This window comes from Podarcis melisellensis, assembly GCF_964234715.1.
Source record: "Podarcis melisellensis genome assembly, chromosome: 4".
NCBI classification, from domain to species: Eukaryota; Metazoa; Chordata; class Lepidosauria; order Squamata; family Lacertidae; genus Podarcis; species Podarcis melisellensis.
In genome coordinates this window covers 44744672-44766945 of record NC_138531.1, presented here as the reverse complement: position 1 = coordinate 44766945, position 22274 = coordinate 44744672, and the positions used below count along the sequence as shown (strand labels likewise).

The 22274-nt window shown below is 37.5% G+C and overlaps 1 protein-coding gene and 1 long non-coding RNA gene across 13 annotated transcripts in view; one reads left to right on the top strand and one right to left on the bottom strand.

Moving 5' to 3' along the window:
• The window catches only part of DMD (dystrophin), a 1007479-nt gene that overhangs the window by 800742 nt on the left and 184463 nt on the right, over nucleotides 1–22274 (top strand). For 11 of the 12 annotated variants that reach the window (XM_081908923.1, XM_081908930.1, XM_081908919.1 and 8 more), the window contains 2 exons: nucleotides 13138–13310; nucleotides 16655–16811. In XM_081908923.1, coding sequence (XP_081765049.1) covers nucleotides 13138–13310; nucleotides 16655–16811 — 330 coding nt within the window. Of the gene's footprint in view, nucleotides 1–12184; nucleotides 12555–13137; nucleotides 13311–16654; nucleotides 16812–22274 lie in introns of those variants that run through there. The other variant, XM_081908921.1, reaches the window with a different exon arrangement.
• LOC309368721 lies at nucleotides 7041–12642 on the bottom strand. The gene is made up of 3 exons (XR_014167903.1): nucleotides 12546–12642; nucleotides 11371–11486; nucleotides 7041–7281 (listed from the first exon to the last, which is right to left on the bottom strand). It is a non-coding gene; the product is annotated as an uncharacterized lncRNA (long non-coding RNA).

Here is a 22274-nt window from a genome sequence, read left to right as displayed (position 1 = left end):
AATGTTGATCATATGACTCTAAAATACTTTTTAAAAACTTTAAAACTCACTAATTTTCATCTAAAATTTAGAAAACTTCCCGGGGCAGGACCCCGGTATGGGCCCCCCCAATATTTTTTATAAGTCGGCACCCCTGGTGTTCTTCTTTGCATCCCACTGGTAGGAGAAGCTTGTGACCTCCACTTCTGAAATGCCATTCCCTTACATGTTTGCCAGGTGTCAACATTTCTATGATTCTGGGAAACCTGTTTGTCAACTTTTTAAAGTGTCGGTTTTATCTTGCTTTGCTATTTTTAGCTGTCTCTTATAGATTTGTTTCGTTATTGCTTATGTATAAATGTAATGTGCAATGTATGTAGTATTCTGCCATGCTATCAGTTTTGATGGAGAGGGAGCTAGAAATTTTATAAATAGATGAATAAATACCACAGGATTGACATTTGACTATTTTTAAATAACTCAAATTGAGGAATATGAAATTTGAGATTCTGTTGCCACATAGGAGGATATCACAGAACCTTTTTTATTTTTCAAGCAAGAACTCAGAAATAACTTTATTTTCTGCATAAAACAAGGGCAAAACCCCTTTTTCTGACTTATTTTAACGTGCATTATCTGAGGCATGCATGACTTGAGATTGTTTGTAATTAAACTGATTGTTTTGCACAATGTTAAATGCTTCTTTGAGGTTGTTTCAAAGGAATCCTCATCATGTACCAGTGCACTAACCAGTCTTCTTAAAAATTAAGCTGCTATGCCTGAAGTTGCTTTTCTCTCTCAAATATGCCACAACACAGACAAGACAGGCTTTTGAGTTAATAATATTCAAGAACAAACTCAGCAGTTGTGTTTGCCTGATTTAGCCCCTGCTGTGATGATTCCTTTTTTATTAACTTTGCAATTATATTGCACAGCTAAACTCAAAGTACCTCAAGCTGCGTCTTTTAGATACTCACTATCTCAGTAGTTCATAGGCAACTTCAAATGTTTAGAGACCTGGAATGAAGTCAGCCTCAAATTATTTCCTATTGTATGGAATATCTTGTTTATAATGTTAGTCCAAATAATTTAACTGAGCAGAGAATTTATTAAATGTTATATAGCATCTGTAAGGTTTTACTGGCTGGAAAATGGTTGTATACTGGTCTGCTTAGGTTTTATTATGAAACAATAAACAGGGTGGTGATACAAGGGCTACTGCAATAGACACAAGATAATATCACCAAGGTGACTATCTGTAAACAAACAATAAATGCCCATATATGGCAAAAGTAGTTTCTTTCCAAAATAGGATTTATCTTAAATAATTGCGAACACAATAAATTATTGGCACAACCTATTGGTGTTTCGCAACTTTCTGAGTAGTTGCAGGACCTTAACCAGACCTGGCAGAGTAAACGCAGAATTCACAGAAGCAATTGGCGACTTGGCTGCAGACAGGATAGATGAAGCAGGAACCAGGAACTTGTAGTTAGGTAGTTAGGTGTTTATTATATACAGTAGACTATTTACAGGAACAGAACACAGATCTTTAGTTAGCTCTTTCATACACAACTCACAACTCCTACACTGAACACAGAACTCTGAACCTCTGAACTAACACATTCCAGTTAGTAGGCCATTAATTATCACTCCCTTGAGAGAGCTTGACCAATCAGGGAGCTGTCTCCATGCCTCTGTTATCACCAGGCAGACTTACTCCTTCAGATTGCCTTTTGGCTGTCTGACAAACCTTAATTGACTCTGTGTGAGTAGCTGCACGTACACAGTTTCCCAATAATTGCAAACACAGTAAATAAAGAGTCCACTTGTGATGTATCAGTTCTTCAGTACTCGGACGTCGCTCCGGTAATCAGACGTTTCATCCCCAAAGGGCTTAGTTATCAAGTTTTGTAGTAAATGATATACAACAGAAGACAGTGTATAAATGGCTTAAAGCAGGGGTGTATCTGTCCCCATCCTATTCCTAATTCTCATTGCTATAAGCAAGCCCCAATACCTAGCAAGTAATTGAGCATTTTTTCAAGCTTTGCTTCAGCGTTTTTTCAAGCTTTGCCCTTATTTGAAATGTATATTTTAATAAACTCTTGTGTGTATCCTTTTCCTACTCCATTGAATATAAATTCAATAGATTTGGATACTTCTTGACTGGGTGTACACAGAAGTCAGATTTCAGGCTGTCTGTTTCAGAACAGTACAGCCTACAAAACTATTAAGGAATAAACATACCTGTATATGTATCTGTATCTGTATATATGTGTATATACTGTATATATATACTGTATATATATATATATTGCTTGCATTAACTGGCTATCAGTCATTCAAGGTTTTTAAAAGTTCTTTTAAAATAGTGAAGCTAATTGTAAAGTAATCGTTTATGGTACTTTTTGTGTTTGTGCATCTAAGGGATTGATGCAGGAAGTCACATACATTTTTTTTTCTAGTGGGTTGGCAAACCAAACCACTGAGCAGAATAATTTTGCCTGAAGCACATTATAAGCAAAAGATTAGAGTCAAGTATTCAGTTTAGATTGTAATTGAAGTTGTTCACCTGGTTCTTAGAATATCAGAATTTCCTACAGCTGCCTATTCCTGAAGATTCTCCAATAAAATATAGAGTTGTTTCCCAGGACCCAGTGTGTAGCTGTTCCAATCTAATAAAAGTGCAAATTATTTCAGAGGCATTGAAATCAACCCAGAGCAGCTCCCTGCTTAATGAGATGGCAGCTGGTATGGGCTTACTTTGTGCTTTCTTGAATGTGGACTTCGAGTCAAAGGGAATGGTTTTTACTATTAAATGAGCTGCTATCTGCTGCAGCTTTCAAGATATAACCTCTATTTCAGTTTATAGTGTAGTAGTACATGATGGAATTCAGCAAGGCCCCCTAGTGCTGCAATCATAAATAGTGTCTTATCTTTATATATGCTTTCTAATATTTTAACATTCTAATTGTAGCATGCTCATCCCGGCCATGTGAGGCTGGCTATTCTTACTACTATCTTAGAAAATGTGAAAATTGACCATTTAGCAAAAGACTGCACAGAGACTTTAAATGTGAGTCTCAAGTTCTAAATTCGTTTATTTTATTCACAATTAGCATGCATGCAGGTAATTGGTTTAACCCAACACTGCAAGATTTGTACAGTACTTGATTCCAGTCTGCCATTTAGGAGACCACTTGATCAAGCTCACTTGATATATGATTTTTGGGAGTTTGGCATACAGAGTCCCCTGGTTCAAGCTCCAGGTCTTTTTGTTTTATTGCTGCTTATGCAGTTACAATTGTATTGTCTCCTGGATCACATTGAAAGGGGCATACTTAAAATGGAACTACCAAGAGCTCTCCCCCCCCTCCACTGATATTAATACCCAAGAGGGTCTGTAGAGAAGGAGGCAATATTTCAGATATTTGGGGCCTAGATAATTTATGGCTTTAAAATTAACATGTTATAACACTCGCTTTAAACAATGCATACTTCAAAAAAAGGATGTGTGGAACTATTATTTAAATATTAAAGGTAATGAGCAAAATAGGATAATGAAATCAGAATAACATCTATAATAGTTATTTCATAAGTGAATGGCTGAATGAAGTGTAGCTCATTAAAAAAAAAATACTGGCATATGTTGTGACATTAAACCACACTGAGGTAAAGCCTTCTTTCTTGATCTCTTCATTTGTCAGACATAGTTTATTTGTTAATCTCTTGAGGAGGGCTGTTTGGTCCCAGTTGTCTTTTGTTGTTCCAGAAAGATCTTTCCAGTGTCTGATTCTGTTGTGCCTCGCTGCTTGTAATAAATAACTTATTAATTCTTCATTATGTAAATCCAGGTGGTTGTCTTGAAATACATTTAATAAAGCTAATTCTGGTTTGACTTCCAATTGTTTCATTATTTTATTGATTTCTTAGAGTATCAAATTCTAGAAAGTCTAGGTTTTTGTACATTCCCACTACATGTAGAGAAATGTACTGTGTACGGCAGCCCCTCCAGCAAAATGATGGGTCACCAGGATGGCTTACGGCCAGTTTCCAAGGTGTAGGTACCACCTATATATGAGTTTTAGGGTTAATTCTCTATTGCTTGCCGAAATAGACTTAAAGGGGGGTTGTTGGTCCAAAGTCTATTAGTGTGGATTTGGTAGGGGAGTACCCAAGGGGGTCGTAAGTTTCCTTACAAGGAAGACTATATAGTGATTTATTTCTGTTATAAAAGTCATATAACTTGTATAGACTCCCCCCTCCCTCCATCCAGCCACATCAAATTGTTGTGAAGTGTTGTGAAATAGGGGACAGTGGATCTTGGATGGTATATTAAAGCATAAAGTCTCAGAAGTTAACTTGCAGGCCTGAGAATGTTGAAAGTTGTTAAGCTCTCGCAGTATTGCTGCTTCTATGTTCAGTAGGTCAAGTGTCAGAATCATTAAATTATCAGCACATAGATCAATCATAAAGTTTTGTTTTCCAGTTTGGGCTCCATTAATGTCTGGTGTTGTTCTGATGCACATAGCTATTGGTTCTAAAGCTAGTATGAACAAAAAGGGAGTTCCCTATCCAATTTGAAACCATACTGGACTCTGCTTAGCCTTGCAAATGTGCTAGCACCATAAAACTGCTAAGTTTTTACTGCACTGTAGTAAAGAGAGAGATTGTTTGTTTCATCAAAATTCTGCCAAAGACACAAAAAGAAAATAATTGTGCATTTTACGTATCTCATGGTTCTATACTTTTTGAAACAATTGTTTGTTGTCAGTATACACTGTGAACTCCTAGAAACATGATTCGGGAGTGGTATGGATTTTTTTTTAAGATAAATAAATAATGTTCAGAACATGTTGGGTATTATTTAGTACAGATCACTGGGAGAAGCATTTTCTTTTCAGATGCTCCTCTGATTTCTGCTATACATAAGCAAATCAATAAACATCATAAATGTTTATTCACTTATTTGTTCAGTGTTGTCTGTATTACCTATGAGCCTTTGTGTTTTCAGTTATAATAGCTGTTCCAGTAAAAGGCAATGAAACAGTAGGAAGAATCAGGAGATTTCATTGTTTACAACAGAAGCAGGAGGGAAGCAGCTCTTCCCTCATCCCCACTAAAATATTCTCTCCAGCAGTTTTGTAGTTCAGCCCTTCTGGCTGCTTGCTGTAAGAGAAAATCAGAACTAATTGGAAGCAGTGGGATGTGAGTGGAACTAATAGAGGTAGCTGCTCTCCAAATTATCCAGTAGGACTTTGCAAGGCATTGAAAATAGGCATCAAGACCTTACCTGAGCAGCCAAGAAGAAGCAAATGTTCCTACTGTGAATTATGCTGCTTCTGTGTTGCTACTGTTTCATCTTTGGCAAATGTTAAAATAAGGAATTAGAAAACTGAGAGTACATGTGAATTTATTACCTTGCTCCTTCCAGTAATAAAATGAGTGACTTGATCGCTGTAACTTAGTCATAACTCTTTTATTAAGGATTATCTGCTTAGTATGTATTTAAATTGAACCCAACATAGTTTACTTCCCCAACCATTCAGGCTGCTAAACCCTTAGAGAGAAACACAGGTGTTTGTGTTTTGGTGACCCCAGCAAAGTCTAGGTCACTTGTCCTACTTCAGGGGACAAGGATGCCAGGAGTCCCAGTCCACTTGCAAGGTGATCCAGAGAGTGAGGTCAGGTCATGCTCCAAAGTCAGGGGCTTTTTGTGGAGGAGGGGTTTCAATTAAATAGGCAAATTCCAGTTAAAGTACAAGGTCACACACAGGGAAGTCAGGTTCACAGCAAAGGAGCACAGTAAGTCAAGGAGCTAGAGTAAGGAATTGGTTCCAACCTCTTTCCCCAGTGACTGAAGGCTTTTACCCAGGAGCCTTCCAAGCTCCATACAATCACGCTAGACTTATTAAAAAGATGATGCTTATTATAAGAAAGTATACATAATTTCACAGTGATAGATGTGGGAAGCATATGATCATATATAAAATCACAGCTGTACATGACTAAGATATTTACACTCCTGATCTAAGAAACTAAGACCCTAGCAATAGCAAAAGTGGGTGAGGTTCACATTTCTTATTGACTTGGAAGGTAGAGACAGAAATAAAGTAGTAACTTTTCCCTGTTCTCATGAGCAGTTCCACAATGGAGTGAATAGAAAGGTGATCAGAACCCAAGGCCTGTGAAAGCTAGGTTCTCCCTAATGAATGATTAGGCAGTAGAAATCTCACTTAGTCCTCCTTAGTCCAATGTCCAATGGAGCATTACAGTTGTTCCTTGAGAGTGCTGTTGATTATGTCAAAGATTGTTGGAGCCACTATGTGCTAGTTAAACTACTCAAAACATCAATCGTGAATTAAATTTTGCATCTTGGGTGTGCATGTAAAATAGGAGCAGCAGTAATGGTGTGAAATGGAAAAATAAATTATTCTTTTTGAACTAAAAGTTGGTAACTTTCCTGCCGGATGTGCCTAATGATTGCCATCTTGTGTCCATGAGCAATCTAGTGTTAAGTTTCTGCATTTGGAGTAAATAACCTTTGCCTTGCTAATTCTAAAATGGCATAAATTATGTCTGGGCATCAGTGTCTGTTTAGAGGAAATACGTTCTCTGTGGGAACTGACAGTTATTAGTTTGGGAGTTTTTCCGAGTATCACATGGATGACTTATCAATACTTGCCTCCTTTCAATTTATGGAGTCAGGAAGAGTCACAAGCAAGAGTAAGGGTCACAGAGGGGCTGATATCACAATGCAACACAAGTAAGACTGATTCCTTGTTCCATCAGAATGAACCAAAGAAAAGTCAAGTCATACACTCTCCCATTACAGCAGGCAGCAATGAGACCTGATCTTTGAAGTTATGGGATTAAAAATTAGTTGGGTTAGATTAAAAAAGAAATCAATGCAGTGTCTCCCAAAGGCAATGAAAGGTCGTATCACAATGTGATTCTAAGGACACAGATGGCAGGGAGAGTAGAAATGGAAGGGTTGGAGCAATGTACAGACGCATCTGACTTTTTCATTTCCTTTATTTAAATCTCTTTACCCACCATGTTTGAGTTGCCCTTTCCTTTTCTTTAGAGTCTAATCCATACATCATTTAGTTCTTCAACAATTTTATTTGAAATCACAATAGCTTCTAAGATTTCAGGGATCATCTTTGAAAGGCTCTTCTTTTAGCTTTCACCTGTCAGCATTTGCTTCTTTTTCTGGAGATGTGTTTCATCTTCTGTTATCTTTTTAAAATGGTGTTCGATCCTGGAAATGTTTTAGCAATATTCATAGGCTTATCTCTGCAGGAGAGAGATACAATTTTATCTATCTTTTCTCATCAAGTCATTAACATGAAACTCTGCAATGTAATCATACCAAACTGGAATTGAGGTCATGCCATAGACTGGTTGGAAAAGAGGCTTGATGACATGATGATGTATAGCCATTTCACAACAAAGCTTTAAACACATAATATCTGCCCCTTAATTGCATTTAACATTTCATTGAAAAGATGTTATCATTATGGAAATTGCTGTGTAAATGTTGTTGAGATAAACCCCCCAAAATGTTATACTGATGGACTAGGAGAAGAAAAGAGCATTTTCACTGCAATAGGAAACACATAATGGTGACATACTTTATTTTGTTTTCCTGGGACTTCTTATGAGGCAATGTTGCATTCTATGGTATTTTTTTTAGTCATTGTTGGGGGGGATCTTTAATCTGCAGCTCTTGATATATTTCTTATGACTCTAGGCAAACAGTAAGTTAAATTCACCCGTTTTTTGTTGCATACATTGTCCTAAAATACACTTTCTCCTGGCATGCGTTTTTTGAGATTATATTATGTTGGTTAAGATTTATGTTATATGTTAACATTATATCATACAAATGTTGATATCTTTTACAGAGCAGAAGAAAAAATGTTTTTAGTCAAGTGATTTGAAAGGCCTACAATATATCTTTCTTCTCATAAAACAAAAGATTCTCTTGCACTAAACATAGCTTGCTAAAATGAAGAACAATAGAGTATCAGATAAAGCAGCTCTAGAATGAATTTTTGTACAGCCTGCATGCCAATGTGGGTTACAGCTATATCTAGATTAACTTTTTGTTTTGTTTTTTACTGAGTTTGCATTGTGTTTGAGAGTATAATTTCAGAGAAGTGCTAGTAGGCATTTTATGCATTTTCCTGAAATCTGTTATTTGAGAATTGTGGCCACTGCCATTCAATGATGAGCTCAGTGTCTTCTGCTCCACTTACAATTTAATTCCAGGCATATCAGCAAAATCCTGTGGCCCCTAGGGACACTCTCTCATGGACCATAAGAATGCATTCTTCATAAATTAAAATAAATTAATAAATTTAAGGATCATTCATTTATTTTGGAATGACTCAACAGATAATTGCAGTGCATAGAGAAGCTGGTGTATAGATATACCGTACAGACAAAGAAGCTTTGAGAAGAGACTTGCTAACAAAGCCAAAGAGGACCCAATAGGAAATATACATTTGCGAGAAACGCTCAGTGGGACAAACTGAAAAGTTATGTCTCCTTAAAAACTTGATGAGAAACAGGCACACCCAACCTCTCTGGATGGTACATAGTCAGTATGAATATTCCAGAGCAGATGTAACTCACTCATACATTTTAAATGAAAAATACCTGCAGAGCCCTTGATAATAAATACTGGTGTCATTGTTTCCTTTCAGTCTTAATGCCTTTGTTTATGTTTATACATAAGGCTACTCAGTTAATTAAATAATTTAGATGATTGATTGATCAATCCATCATATTTGAACCATGTTAAGCATGCATCTCTAATTATACTCTTATCTCTTATCTCTTCTGCTCTGTAAAAGATATCAACATTTGTATGATATAATGTTAACATATAACATAAATCTTAACCAACATAATATAATCTCAAAAAATGCATGCCAGGAGAAAGTGTATTTTAGGACAAGGTATGCAACAAAAACGGGTGAATTTAACTTACTGTTTGCCTAGAGTCATAAGAAATATATCAAGAGTTGCAGATTAAAGATCCCTCCCAACAATGACTAAAAAAAATACCATAGAATGCAACATTGCCTCATAAGAAGTCCCAGGAAAACAAAATAAAGTATGTCACCATTATGTGTTTCCTATTGCAGTGAAAGTGCTCTTTTCTTCTCCTAGTCCATCAGTATAACATTTTGGGGGCTTATCTCATATCTAAATGTAGTATTAGAAGTGCTTTTGGTCCTCTTTAATATTAAAAAAATGAAATTGATTGATCAGCCTCATGGGTATTGTCAGAAAATAATTAAGGTGTGCTGCCATATGTCACTTTTCATATAGTCCTTATAATATGTGATTTGACATCAATTACTTTCTTATTTCTGATAAGCTATCCTGCAAATCAGTGACACTCTGGTGGGAAAAATTCCAGAACTACATGACTTATGTGTTCCGGAATGAAACACAGGTGACAGGTGACACCTGGGGACTTTGTTTAGGATGTCTATTAGTGAAGCAAGCTAGTGTACCACCTCCAGTTTCACAGATAATATGCCTTTGAATGCAAGTTGCTAGGGAGCACAAGTTGAGAGGGTATTGTAATCATATCTCTTTGTGCAGACTTCCCATAGGCATCTGGTTAGCATTGAGAATGCTATGTCGTTTTCTAGGGGAAACGACATAGCATATGTCTTGCCACAAAGCTCCACAAAGCTTGACTGTTCTTCCTTGTAATAAAACAACAACCCTTTAATTAAGAGGAAAATATGTGGATTGTATCATTATAAGATTGAATCACTAGGTGGCACTGGAGTTGGTTGGTTTTGGATGGACTTAGAAGTTTCCTGTTCTTTTTAAGAAAGACAATAAAGGTCTTGTCCAGCCACTGATTGATTAGCAAAGGAGGGCCATAGCTATCAGGTCAACTATAAGTAGTACATAAACATTCTGAGAATGAATTTTATATGACGGTGATTTTCCTTTTTCCTCAGTGTAGCTAGTGTTAATGGATTTTCATGTGGTCAGATTTATGTGTGACCATGTTCTGAAAAAGTTATTTGTTAATGCATTTTTTATGTTTGGGTTTCCCTGGAGAGTTTCACACTTGCCACAACATCTAGCTAAGAAAGCTTTGCTGGGCCTCATTAATCTTGATGCAGAATCTTTTTCAAAGAAGTAACAGCATTTTGTGTAATTGTATCTTGAGATTAGTCTGAAGTGACTGAGGGTGTGAATGTATTTTGTCTCGCTGTCGTTGTTGCTGCTTTTATAAAGCCTCAAATATTGCTCCAATAGGTTGTACAGTTTAGACTTAGAGTGGTTGCTGACAAGCCAGTGAGGTGGCATCCAAAGTGATGCACTTACCACAAGGTGATTTTTTCAGGCCTGGTGACATTTGATTTGAATGTCCTATTGTAAACTCAGCCCCAGTTGATATATTCCCAAAGTGGTGCTTTGCTTGCATGTTTGAACATATATCTGTGGAAGGCCACAGCACAGATAGAATCTTGTATGAAGTGTAATCTCTGTGCAAAGGCCTGGCTCCCATGTTTCTTCCACCTCAAAGAGGAGAGCGGAAAGGTGACATGAACCAGGCCTCTGCACAGTCTTACCTCTGAGTTAGTCACCCACTATACATGCTTACTCAAAAATAATCACTCATTTTGATGGGACTTGTGCTCAGGTAAACATGCAACTTAAAGAAGTGAAGAGTTACCACATGAAAAAATGTTCATTATTTCATTGACATTTATAAAGCCTGCAGCATTGTACTGACTGAGGGATGAAAAGAAATACTGTGATGCTCTTTGTTCTATACTTTGAGGTCACACCTGAGAGGGGTTTTTTAAATATCCAGTTGGTCTTTCAGCTGAGGGAGGAGTTATTAAATTATCTCAGCTAAATTTCCCCTCAGATTTTGGGATTCCAGATTACCTCAACTAGTTTCTGAAGTGCATTAATGATCCAGCACTCTTCCATTATTATTATTTTATTTTTGGACTGAGTTCAGGATGCTATGCATGTACAGCTTGACACAGGTTCCCACCCCCCTCAATAAGAGCAATTTACATGAACACATATTTGTTCTCTGCAATTTAATCAGTGTATGCATGAAGTTGCTTCAAGAGTCCTCAGTGTTGTAGTCAACACTGTGTTGTGTAAGCAGTAAGGGGTTGAGGGAAAATTGTAGTCAACACTGTGTTGTGTAAGCAGTAAGGGGTTGAGGGAAAATTGTAGCAAACTGGACATAAGCCAATTTGAAAGCAGGCAGAGCAAAATGTGGAGAAGAGTCACCACAAAGAACAGTATCAAAATTAAAGGGAGGACATCTGTTTATGTTACTTTGCTAGTGCAAATGTTTATAGAGTTGAACCAAAACTCTACCATATAGGCATGCTTAGCTATATTTGCATCAACCTTGAAGATATGTCGTTTATATGGTAGCAGTTCACTTCTACAGTGCACACAGAACCTTTGACTTTGGAGGTTGTCACAGTAGTCTGCAAGTAAAATATTAAATAAATAAATAAATAAATAAATAAATAAATAAATAACATTTTAATTAACAGTTCAGTCTTTATTCCACTAGCAAAGGAATACCAAACAGGAATTTGCCAGTGAACCCTCATACACTTATTACCCAGCAATGAATTTAACTGAAAATAGCACAAGTTATTCCTCTTTCCATATCTTCTGCAGTTTTTAATTTTATTAATTTTCATGGCGTGCATGCTTTTAGTATTGGTTTTAAACTCAGCATTTTACATTTATGTAAGCTGTTGTGGCCAATTTTTCAGAAAGGCAACTAAGAAATTAAGCAAAGAATACCACCACCACCACTACTACTGAAACACTGTGCAGTATATTTTTTAATTCAAGGACATAAGGTATTGTTTGTATAAAGTAGCGAATTATTAACCCAGGACTGCTCACAGCCAGCATGCTGACAGCTCCAACACTTCCCCTCTAACTTTGAAAGAAATGGTTTTATTATTTTTGTATATAAGATGATTCTAATGAGCAGGCAGCGTTGACCCCCAGAATAAATCTATAAGTTCATGGAGCTAAAATATTTTTTAGAAATCACAGTGTGGGATAGATAATACACAAAGACTCCATTCAGCATGTAGGCAGATCGGAATGTGAGTACCAGGCAGTTAGCTCTCCAAAGAATGTTCCTTTGGCAGTTGCTGCCTGGCTAAAAATGAAGGGAAACATGAATATTTAAAAAGTTTCTGGCTTGCGATTCCAAAGTGATAAGAAAAGTTGGCAGTCCCACATAAGCTGCCAGTTGTGCATTCTAGGTCCTTCTGGCTATTCTCCGTTCCTCCTACAGCCATGGCCCTGACTGATGTTTTGACATAGTACAAAGTGACTGTTTATTACTATTGACTGTTGAGGCCTGTGCTCTGAAATGCATTCTGTCAATGGAATGTAACTGAACTTGGCATTTTAAAGCTCTGCTGTTGCAGTAGCTTAGTTTTCCTTGGATTTCTGTGCAGCAAGACCTGCTCTGAAGCCTCTGGTTCAAGTTGAAAATGTTACACAGGAAGACATACCATGTAAAGGTCAGATTTGGCTGGGATCCTGAGGGGTTTTGGTGTCTCTGTTTTTATTCTCACCGGCATGATGACATAACCAATTGTTGCCTCCCTGGCATACGTCAGAGCCCAACGATAACTGTAAATGCTTTTGCGTGTTTTGAAATGCATAGTTCTCTCTGACTAATACAGTGCCATGCCAGTATAAAATAATATTACCATGCCTAGCTTAATAGTGGATGGGGAAACCCAGCCAGATGGGCGGGGTATAAATAAATTATTATTATTATTATTATTATTATTATTATTATTATTATTATTATTGAGGAAACCACCACTCAGTCTAAATAGTATATAGAAGAGTTTATTTTTCATTAGGAAGGAATAACATAAAGTAAAAGAACAATTTAAATATATATATATTCAAAGTGATTAATTTAAATTGGGAATATGAATGTTTCAGTTATTCTAAAACACTATTGATAATGAATCAGTGTTATTTTAATTTAAGTTTGCAAAATGTACCTTTATTGCTAATGTCTTCTGTTAACTTATCGCTAGCATATTTCTTCGCCAGTGTTTTATGTATTTGTTCTGTGTTGCCTCATAGGAACTTCAGAAAGAAATTGAAACCCATACTGATATCTTCCACAGCCTGGATGAAAATGGACAGAAAATCTTGAGATCCTTGGAAGGTTCTGATGATGCAGCCTTGTTGCAGAGACGCCTGGATAACATGAACTTCAGATGGAGTGAACTTAGGAAAAAATCTCTAAATGTTAGGTAGGGCTCAAAAGGCAAGGGTGGAGGGGAGATATGGGAATTAATCTGAGGAAAGAATTATCTTGCCCCCCTCTTTTAGCATTATTTTGTTCAAATTGGGCTAAAATGGCTGGTTGGCAGTAATTTAAGCGATTTCAAGCACTGAATTACTGTGTAAGAATGATTAATTTTCTTTATACGTAAGGGATTGAAGGATGCAAGGAAGTTGATGAGTTTTTTATAATCTCAATAAGAATGTACAAATAGAGATTAAGCATGCTTAACCAGCAACCACACTTTCTCTGAAATGTATGCTATTATTTTATACTGACAGGCATGGCTTCTCACGCTGTTTTAAGCAAATATAATGAAAAACAGCCCAATCCTATCTTCATCAACTCAGGAGTAACCCTCACTGGGTTCAGTTGAGCTTACTCTAAATATGCATATACTATATTTGCCATATACCCCCAAACCAAATAAGATATGAAATCAAAAGAGCTTGATTATGTTTAGAAAGAGCATCATCATATGTGTAACTGGAACTTCCTTTGAACATTTATCTGCAGCAGCTCCTACTACGGAAGAGACAACCTGCTGTGGGGGTTGTAACTTGGTTTTGGGAAAATGTGAGCCGCTGCTGGGGGGGAAATCAGACAGCTTCACTTCCACACCTGATGCCTTATACATGTCTTATTTTAATCATGGCTAATGCAATTGTTTTGGCATTTATATGTGAAATGGTTTCTGAAGAGAATTCTGAATGCCTTCACTTGTAATTGGGTATTTTTTGCAGAAGGACTGACATGGGCAAAGCTTTGGCACTTGCTGCTTCAGCATAGCACTTTACTGTGGACTAGATGCTGCCCAGGCATGCAAGTCTTTCACAGTGTCCACATGACATCATGCTCATCAAATTGCCACCCCATATGGGGGTTTTTTAACCCTCGTTTAAGCCAGATTTACTTTTTCCATGATGTTTTCTTATTTTACCAGATTTTCTGCACAATGGTAAAATCAGGATTAAATGAGAAAATAGTAAGGGCCAGCATTTAGATGAGGATGACACTGCTCAAAGCTTACATGCCTAAGCAACACTTCGTTAACAATAAATTACGGGGGGGGGGGGGGAGAGACACCTAAACTCACCTACTGTAAATATGTAGCGTGGGTGTCAGTGGAATTTTCTCTCAAGCAGGTGTGCATGTACTCCAGCCCAATGAACATTCCTCCGATGGGAGATGCAGTCAAGTTTGTAAAATTTTAAAGGAGAAAGACACAAATTGCCTTCTTGGATAGGGGGACACATAATAAAGGGCAATGTTACAAAAGAACTGTTGGAAAAGCAAAGCTCAAAGGGCTGAAAAAATCTCATCTAAAGTGTTTTATAACAAATTTTCCACCTCCAAGGCAGTCTTCTCAGACACTCTTTTTTTGCCCGTTTGTATTCTGTATATAGGTGAGATTTAGGGGTGGCCAAAGGCAGAAGCCTTTTCAAAGTTATATATGAAATATTAGCTTTGTGCTGCTGTAGCCCTGAAGGAGTCTGTGTGCGTGTGTAATGACAGAAACCATCTTCGTAACATTAGTCATTAAAAATAAATATGTGAAACTGAAAAATATTGATGGCTGAAGTAAGAAGAAAATGATCTTCCCTATAGGCAAGCCATAAGGAAAGGAATATAGCTCTTTGAAATATTTCTTCACATGTCCTTTTTTTAACCCATGAACTTAGTAAAATAAAGAGGTACAAGAAAGGAAACACGGCATGTTAGCCTTTAATAAAGGAGCTTTTCTATAGTTCACTTGTTGCCATTTTGATACCAGTGACATTAATGAATTTGAAAATAGTAACGCTGGTTTATCATGGTTGCTTTGTCTTCTTGAATTAAACATAAAAGAACATTCTTGCACTGGAGAAACAGTAACTATAATGAGGGATTTAGTATAGCCACAACATGTAGGTGGGAAACACAGCTAAAGCTTAAATCTTTATTTCTTAAGAAAGTGGGAGGCAGAAAAAGAGAGTTGGATCCTTATTCCTCATAATAGGAGCACTCAGTCTCATTTTGCTTGGGAATAATTCATGTCCTGCAGTTGAGAAGTGGAAGAAGTCATTTGCAACAACAACAAAATTAAACTGTTATCATACTGATCATCTCCATCTGAGATAAATAATAAACAAATTATGACACCTGAATTTTGTAATTCTGGCAGCCCTGAATGGGTTACATGCTTTTTAAAGTTTTCCTATTGTTTCAAAGATATTTGATGTGCTAATTTATCACTATACTAGTATACAGTATATTTTGTTTCAGCACTTTTTGCTTGCAAAGCTTAGCCTTTTACTTTTAATAGCAAACTCAAATAAAAGATACACTTATAACCTTCTTAGTGTTCAAAGGATGGAAACATCAGGTGTATTATTATTTTTCTGAATGTAGGTTTTGGGCTTGAATAAGAGTTTATAATAGTGAATTTTAGGCAAGAGATTGAATGCAATTCTTACCATTTAAAATGAAAGGGAATTTTGTTATTGACATCCAGGAAAGCAATATGGAATTCTTTGTCATTATAATCAGTAATCCTCTAAGCAGTATTTTCTTAAAATCCTCAATTTCACTGTGTAGTGTGGGGTCAAAACCACACTGTCACACCCTGTTCTTTCCATTTCTGCACTGGAACTAATCTCTTGTCATAGGAATCCATACATTACAAAATCAGTGGATTTTGTAATGTATGGATTCTACAGATAATGTCACTGTGCAGTGGGTACTATATGTGCAGGGTCTTATACAAATAAATGTTCCACTTGTTGTTATTGTTAGAATTTTAACCCACCCGTTAGCTGAAATGGGCTTCCTGAGAGTTTTACACATCAATAAAATACAGACACTGCCATCAGGCTTACAATCTTGAAAGACATGACACAGAAAAATGGAGTGGAAGGTAGCAAGCTAACATGCTAGTTATTGATTGCCCATTCTTCTAATGTTTTCCTAAGAAGGAAACTGTTGAAGGAGAGGAGGAGCCAAAAGTTGCTGGTCTCTCAACAGTGCTGATAGAGTAGTGCTACACTCCTTCTATTCCTCCTCTGATATAGCCTAGTGGGATAGCAGCTGCCAATTGATGGACGAAGAAACCTGACTTCTCAGCAGCATGGGTAGTGTCTCTACTGCTACCTTATCTGCTGGTAGCCTGGTAGAGTGATTTGTATAGGCCAGTATGTTTGCAATAGCATAATGTATTAATTTGTGGCCTGGGCAGCATGGGTATGCTCTCCAGTAGTGGTAGATGGTGTGATCTTAAGTCATAAGTCTGAACAGTTCCTGAAAATTATAAATACACTAATTTATATTTTCCAGGTCTCATCTAGAAGCCAGTTCTGACCAGTGGAGACGACTACACCTTTCTCTTCAGGAACTTTTGGCATGGCTGCAGTTGAAAGAAGATGAGTTAAAGCGACAGGCTCCCATTGGTGGAGATCTTCCCACAGTGCAAAAACAGAATGACACCCATCGGGTATGGACATTCAAAATCAGTTTTTTTGCAGTGCATTGTAGGGTCTGTTTGGAGAAGGTTAATAGAAGGTTAAGAATAATTAAAAATGTTTGGAAATAGGCTATTAAAAAAACTAGTCATAGCTAGTGTTAAACCACAATCCATAAATTTGTTGAATAGATCAAAGAGCTACAATAAATAAGAGCAAAAACTTTACTTTCTGGCCACATGGAAGGAAGGAAGAAGGGGAAAGTGCAGGAGCCTAGGCTAGATCACATAGCAATAAACCATAGTTTAACATTCTGTTCAGATATCACCAATGTTATGTCAGCATCAGATAGCTGGGCGGGCGCACATATTTCTCTGCTTGTCTTATATTTCCTTTAATATCCAATTGTACTTGCTCCTATCTTTGTCAACCTGTAGGGAGAGTTTTCCTCTAAAAGAGAAATAGAAAAAGCATACAGCAAAGGTGGCCAGTAGCTCCTGCTTCCTTTCAAATAGGTCTGGAGGAGAGAGAATACTATCATTGGCTACTAGCCATGATGGCTATGCACTGCCTCCATAGGAAGAGCCTCTGATCCTTCTGAATACCAGTTGCTGGAGACCACAGAAGGGGAGAGTGCTCTTATATTCATGTCCTGCTTGCCATATTCATGTCCTGCCTGGTTGACAACTGTAGGAACACGATGCTGGACCAGATGAGCCACTAGGCTCTTCTTACATTGTTATGTTTCCTGCGAATTCCCTTGATATTCTTGTTTGTTCCTGGGAGACCTTCAGAATCCCCAACAATCAAGCCCAGCATACTCATGGCTACTTTTGAAAGTGATGAATGTAACGTGTGATCCTGCCTTTAGAAAGGCTGGATGTAATAAAGAAATCCAGATTTATCCTATCCTCCTTCAGAACTCTAATTTTTCTCAGCAAAGAAACTGAAGATAAAATAGAAACTAATAAAGCAGCTACCCCAAAGAAATTACTTTCCTGGTAACATTTTCACTACTAGGTGGCGGACAACTAATTCTTCCGTGCATCCTCTCCTTTTATAAATGTTTGACATTTTTAGCTAGTGTCCCTTAGTGTCACAGTATGACTATATAATGATTGATAATGTTTATAAAGCTGTCTCAATCTGTCTCAAAGTTGAGGGCATGCAGTCATTAAGGCTCAAAGTCATGAGCCATATCTACTTACTTTAGATTGGTCTCACTGACGCACCATTTAAATCTCTGGGATTATTTTAGGACATCTCTGAATTAAGTACTTTGCAAACCCCATGCCACATTGATCCCTTGCAGTCTTGATATCAGTGTTAAGTTCATAATGCCTTGGGGAGTAAGAAATGCTGTAGAAATGCATGCTGTCAGAAACCAAATCTTATGTCTGACTTTATAAAAGCCTTGAACATGCTTCTGTTTTCTGTCACACCTACAGGGATCCATATGTTGTGGGTCACAATAATACTTCTTCTTGATTATCAAAGCTATCCACCATTCAGTTGTTTGTAAAAGCTCCCCACATACACACCCCTTGCAGCAGAACTTTTATAGCAGAATATAAGACCCGTCTAGTTACTGGCACTTTGGTTCCCTGTGGAACAAAAAGAACAAAAGATAATCCTCAAATTTAGGTCATCCTGTCTATTCTTCAAAAATCTCTTAGGGGGAAAGGGTGGAAAGTAAGACATGCTTTAAGGTTGCCTTTGATAGATTTTTATTTGTACTTTTCTGTTTCCCCACCCCAGTATATATTCTGAACTGAGGAGACCTTGTATTGCCCTATAAATTTCCCTTATTGACACATCTATTAGTGCTTAAATAGACCGCCCTTTGCAGTCTCAGAACCCCATAAAATTGGCCTGAGGGGACTGGAACAGGCCCACAAACTGAGGGTTAGCCAGTTTGTATACACGGCAAAAATAATGAAATGGCAGTTATTGAAAAAATACCTTTCATGCACTTCTCTTCTTAAAGTGGGAAGTTCCCAGAGTAGTTTTGCAATGGTCTGGTTTGTACATCACAGCAAGCCAAACTAGATGTATTGAGATAGCACAACTGTGGAGTGAAGCTCCTCCTTAGTCCTTTTTTCAACCACGCTGCCCTGATCTAAGCCAAGGTTTGGCTTACTGTGTTGTCCAAACCTGGTTTGGGTAAGTTCTTTGCTACAGCTTGTGATTAGTAGGAAGGCAGCTTAACCACAAGACTTCTCTGGCTGTGGGTTCCTCTTGAGGAGCTTACATGTTTGTGCAGTTTTGGTAAGCCATAGGTTGGTTACCATCTCATGTAAACAAACTCAGTGTCAGTTTTCTTAGCAGAGTAATAGAAACATGTGGCATTTGTAACATCTGTGTGTGTGTGTGAGGGAGAGAGAGAGAGGGAGAGAGAGAGAGAGAGAATGCAGCCCTGAAGCTTCATCAGTACCCAAAAACAACAGCAATGCCCTGGACCCTCAAGTTCCCAAAGCCTAGAACTGTTTTCTTTCTCCTTGGTGAAATTTGTAGCTTTGGGTCTATTATGGGATGTCCTTAAGTAACAATGTTCTCTTTTCATTTGACAATGCTAAACATAGTTCAGATGGGGAAATAAAAAAATTAAGTGAGGTACTAAAAGAAAAGTTAATTTAAATCCATTTTACTACTACTTTCTCAAATTCCACTAAAATAAAATATCAAAAGAATACATCCCCAACAGAAAGGATGCTTTTGTCATTAAAGCATAGCTTCCTCTTTTGTTACCTTCATCACTCATTTGAATGTGTCTTCTTTCCTAGTTGGAGGTGTCTTCTTTTCTAGTTGAAGAGATTTAAAGTCACCCTTGAGAGCCCTACAAGATCCTAGTGACGGTTTGAGATGAGCAAATCAATGTATGCATTATTAAGATAGTGGGCAGAATGCCATTATAGCCCAGGTGTTCATGACAAATAGAAGGGCTTAAATAAAGTAGTTTACTTGTTCTTTTGGCAGGTCATATATTATGTGTGTTCGATTTCCTCTGCAGTCGCCACAAACTGTGGAAGAATTTCAGGAATTCAATAAAATTAGCCTGAAATCATTGGTTGTAAATTAGCCGTACATTTGGGCTAATTTTGTTATCAATGATAGTCAGCTTTCTTTTGGCATGAAATTGTCAGGAAGCTATGATTATAAATTCTGTTAGTAAACTTTTTTTTTTTTAAAGTCATTCATTGGCAATTAAAGGCATCAATAGTAGCTACTACAGTTGAATTAATATACAATTTGGAAAAAGATCCTAGTATAGAAAAACAATACAGCAGGAATGACCTGTCCAAGTATAATGCTGACAAATTAGTGACACTGACTTAACATTCTTTTGCTGTAACTGACATTACATTTCCAGACTGGGGACAAAAAGTATTAGGATGAAGTATAAGGATGAAGGGTTTAAGAGTTGCAACTACATGTAGGATGAATAATAGGAAAATATGTTCTCTGCAAGAACAGTTTAGCAGAGGGAAAGTAGACTCACTAGATTTTTGACAGCTTCAGCTTCTTAGGCAATTTCTGTATAATGGCTTTGCATACTCCATTTCCATTAGAACCCCAAATAAAAGCATGGAGAAAGGGACATAACACCATGCTTTACAGTTTTGAAAATGATTATCTCACTTGAGTTTGTATACCAGGCCAGTGTTTCCCAGTGGTCGGTGTTTATACAGTGGTACCTTGGGATGCGAATGGGATCCGTTCCGGAGCCCCGTTCACATCCAGAAGCAAACGTAACTAGCGACGGCATGTATGCGCATGCACACGTCACTTTTCGCCACTTCTGTGCATGCGGGTGACATCATTTTGAGCGTCTGCGCATGCGCGAGCGACGAAACCTGGAAGTAACGGGCTCCGTTACTTCCGGGTTGCCGCAGAGCACAACTCGAACGCGCTGAACATGAAGCATATTCAACCCGAGGTATGACTGTACTACTTTTTTTTTAGATTTGACTTGAGAGAGTTTTTGAACTTCTTTTGTTGACCACCAGCGTTACACTTTCCATTTTTAAGTTTGTAATAGAGTAGTTGCTTTGGAAGACAATAATCAGGCATCCGCATAACATGACCAGTCCGATGAAGTGATGTTGAAGAATCATTGCTTTGAGACTGGTGAGCTTTGCTTCTTCCAGTACACTGATATTAGTTTGTCTGTCTTCCCAAGTGATGTATAAATTTTTTCAGAGACACTGCTGATGGAATCTTTCAAGGAGTTGGAGATGGCATTTATAAGTAGTCCATGTTTTGCAAGTGTACAGTAAAGTTGATTTTCAGAAGACAGTCCACAGGGCAGTGCGATTTAGTGTTGAAGGCCTTAGTCGGGTCAATAAATGCCATATACAGGGATTGGTTTTGCTTTCTGCATTTTTCTTAAAGCTGTTGAGCAGTGAAAATCATATCCACTGTCCCCACAGAAGGTCAAAAACCATTCTGGGATTCAGGAAGGGTTTCCTCGGATATAGTTAGGAGACGGTTTGCTAAGATCTTTGCAATAATTTTGCTGGCTGCAGCCAATAAAGAGATGCCTTGACAATTTTGGCAGTCTGTTCTATGACCTTTTTTAAAAAAAAGAGTGATGATTTTGGTATCCCTAAAGTCTGCTGGGATCTCCTCTCCCAGGTTTTTTCGATGACCTTGTGAAGTTGTCTAAAATTTAGGGAGTGCACAAGAAGCAGGTAAATATTCGAGCAACCTGCTTCTAAGAAAGTAAGGTTGCAATCCTATGCATGCTTACCAAGGAGTAATCTACACTGAGCACAATGACATTTTGTTCTGAGTAAATATGTGTAGGATTTTGCAATAATACTTAATCTCGTGCACACGTATCTGCGAGTAAGATCCACTGAACATAAAATGACTTACTACCATTAAGTTTCACTATGCACTGCAATAGAGTCTATGACGGTAGTAGTAGTAGTAGTAGTAGTAGTAGTAGTAATAATAATAATAATAATAATAATAATAATAATAATAATAATTTATTTATACCCCACCCATCTGGCTGAGTTTCCCCAGCCACTCTGGGCGGCTCCCAATCAAGTGTTAAAAACAGTACAGAAGAATAATTCCTTCACCTTTTATTACTGAGTAAATTATACATCTATATCAGTGTTCAATATATGCTGCAGAACAGTTAGTAGTTAGCATTCTTATTTAGACAGTAGCCCAAGTCTACTAAATTTTTCCACTTAGAGCAAAGTGTTATCATGGTCATACTATTGAACTACTTTTTGTGACAAAGTTGTCAGCAACAACAAAGTTACGGCTATGGATCACTGTGGATTTCATTTTACATTCTAGGAAATCTTTTGCCTCTCAGGCAGCATTAGCTGTGCCAGCACTGTTCAACGTAATACCACCTAAAACCTTGTCCCTTCCAGCAAGATTTCAAAGTTTTACGAAGTCTGGTATTAGTCACAGAAGGGGTTCAGTGTAACAGCAAACAGCTTAATCGGTGTGCCTTCCCATTTGCAGCACAG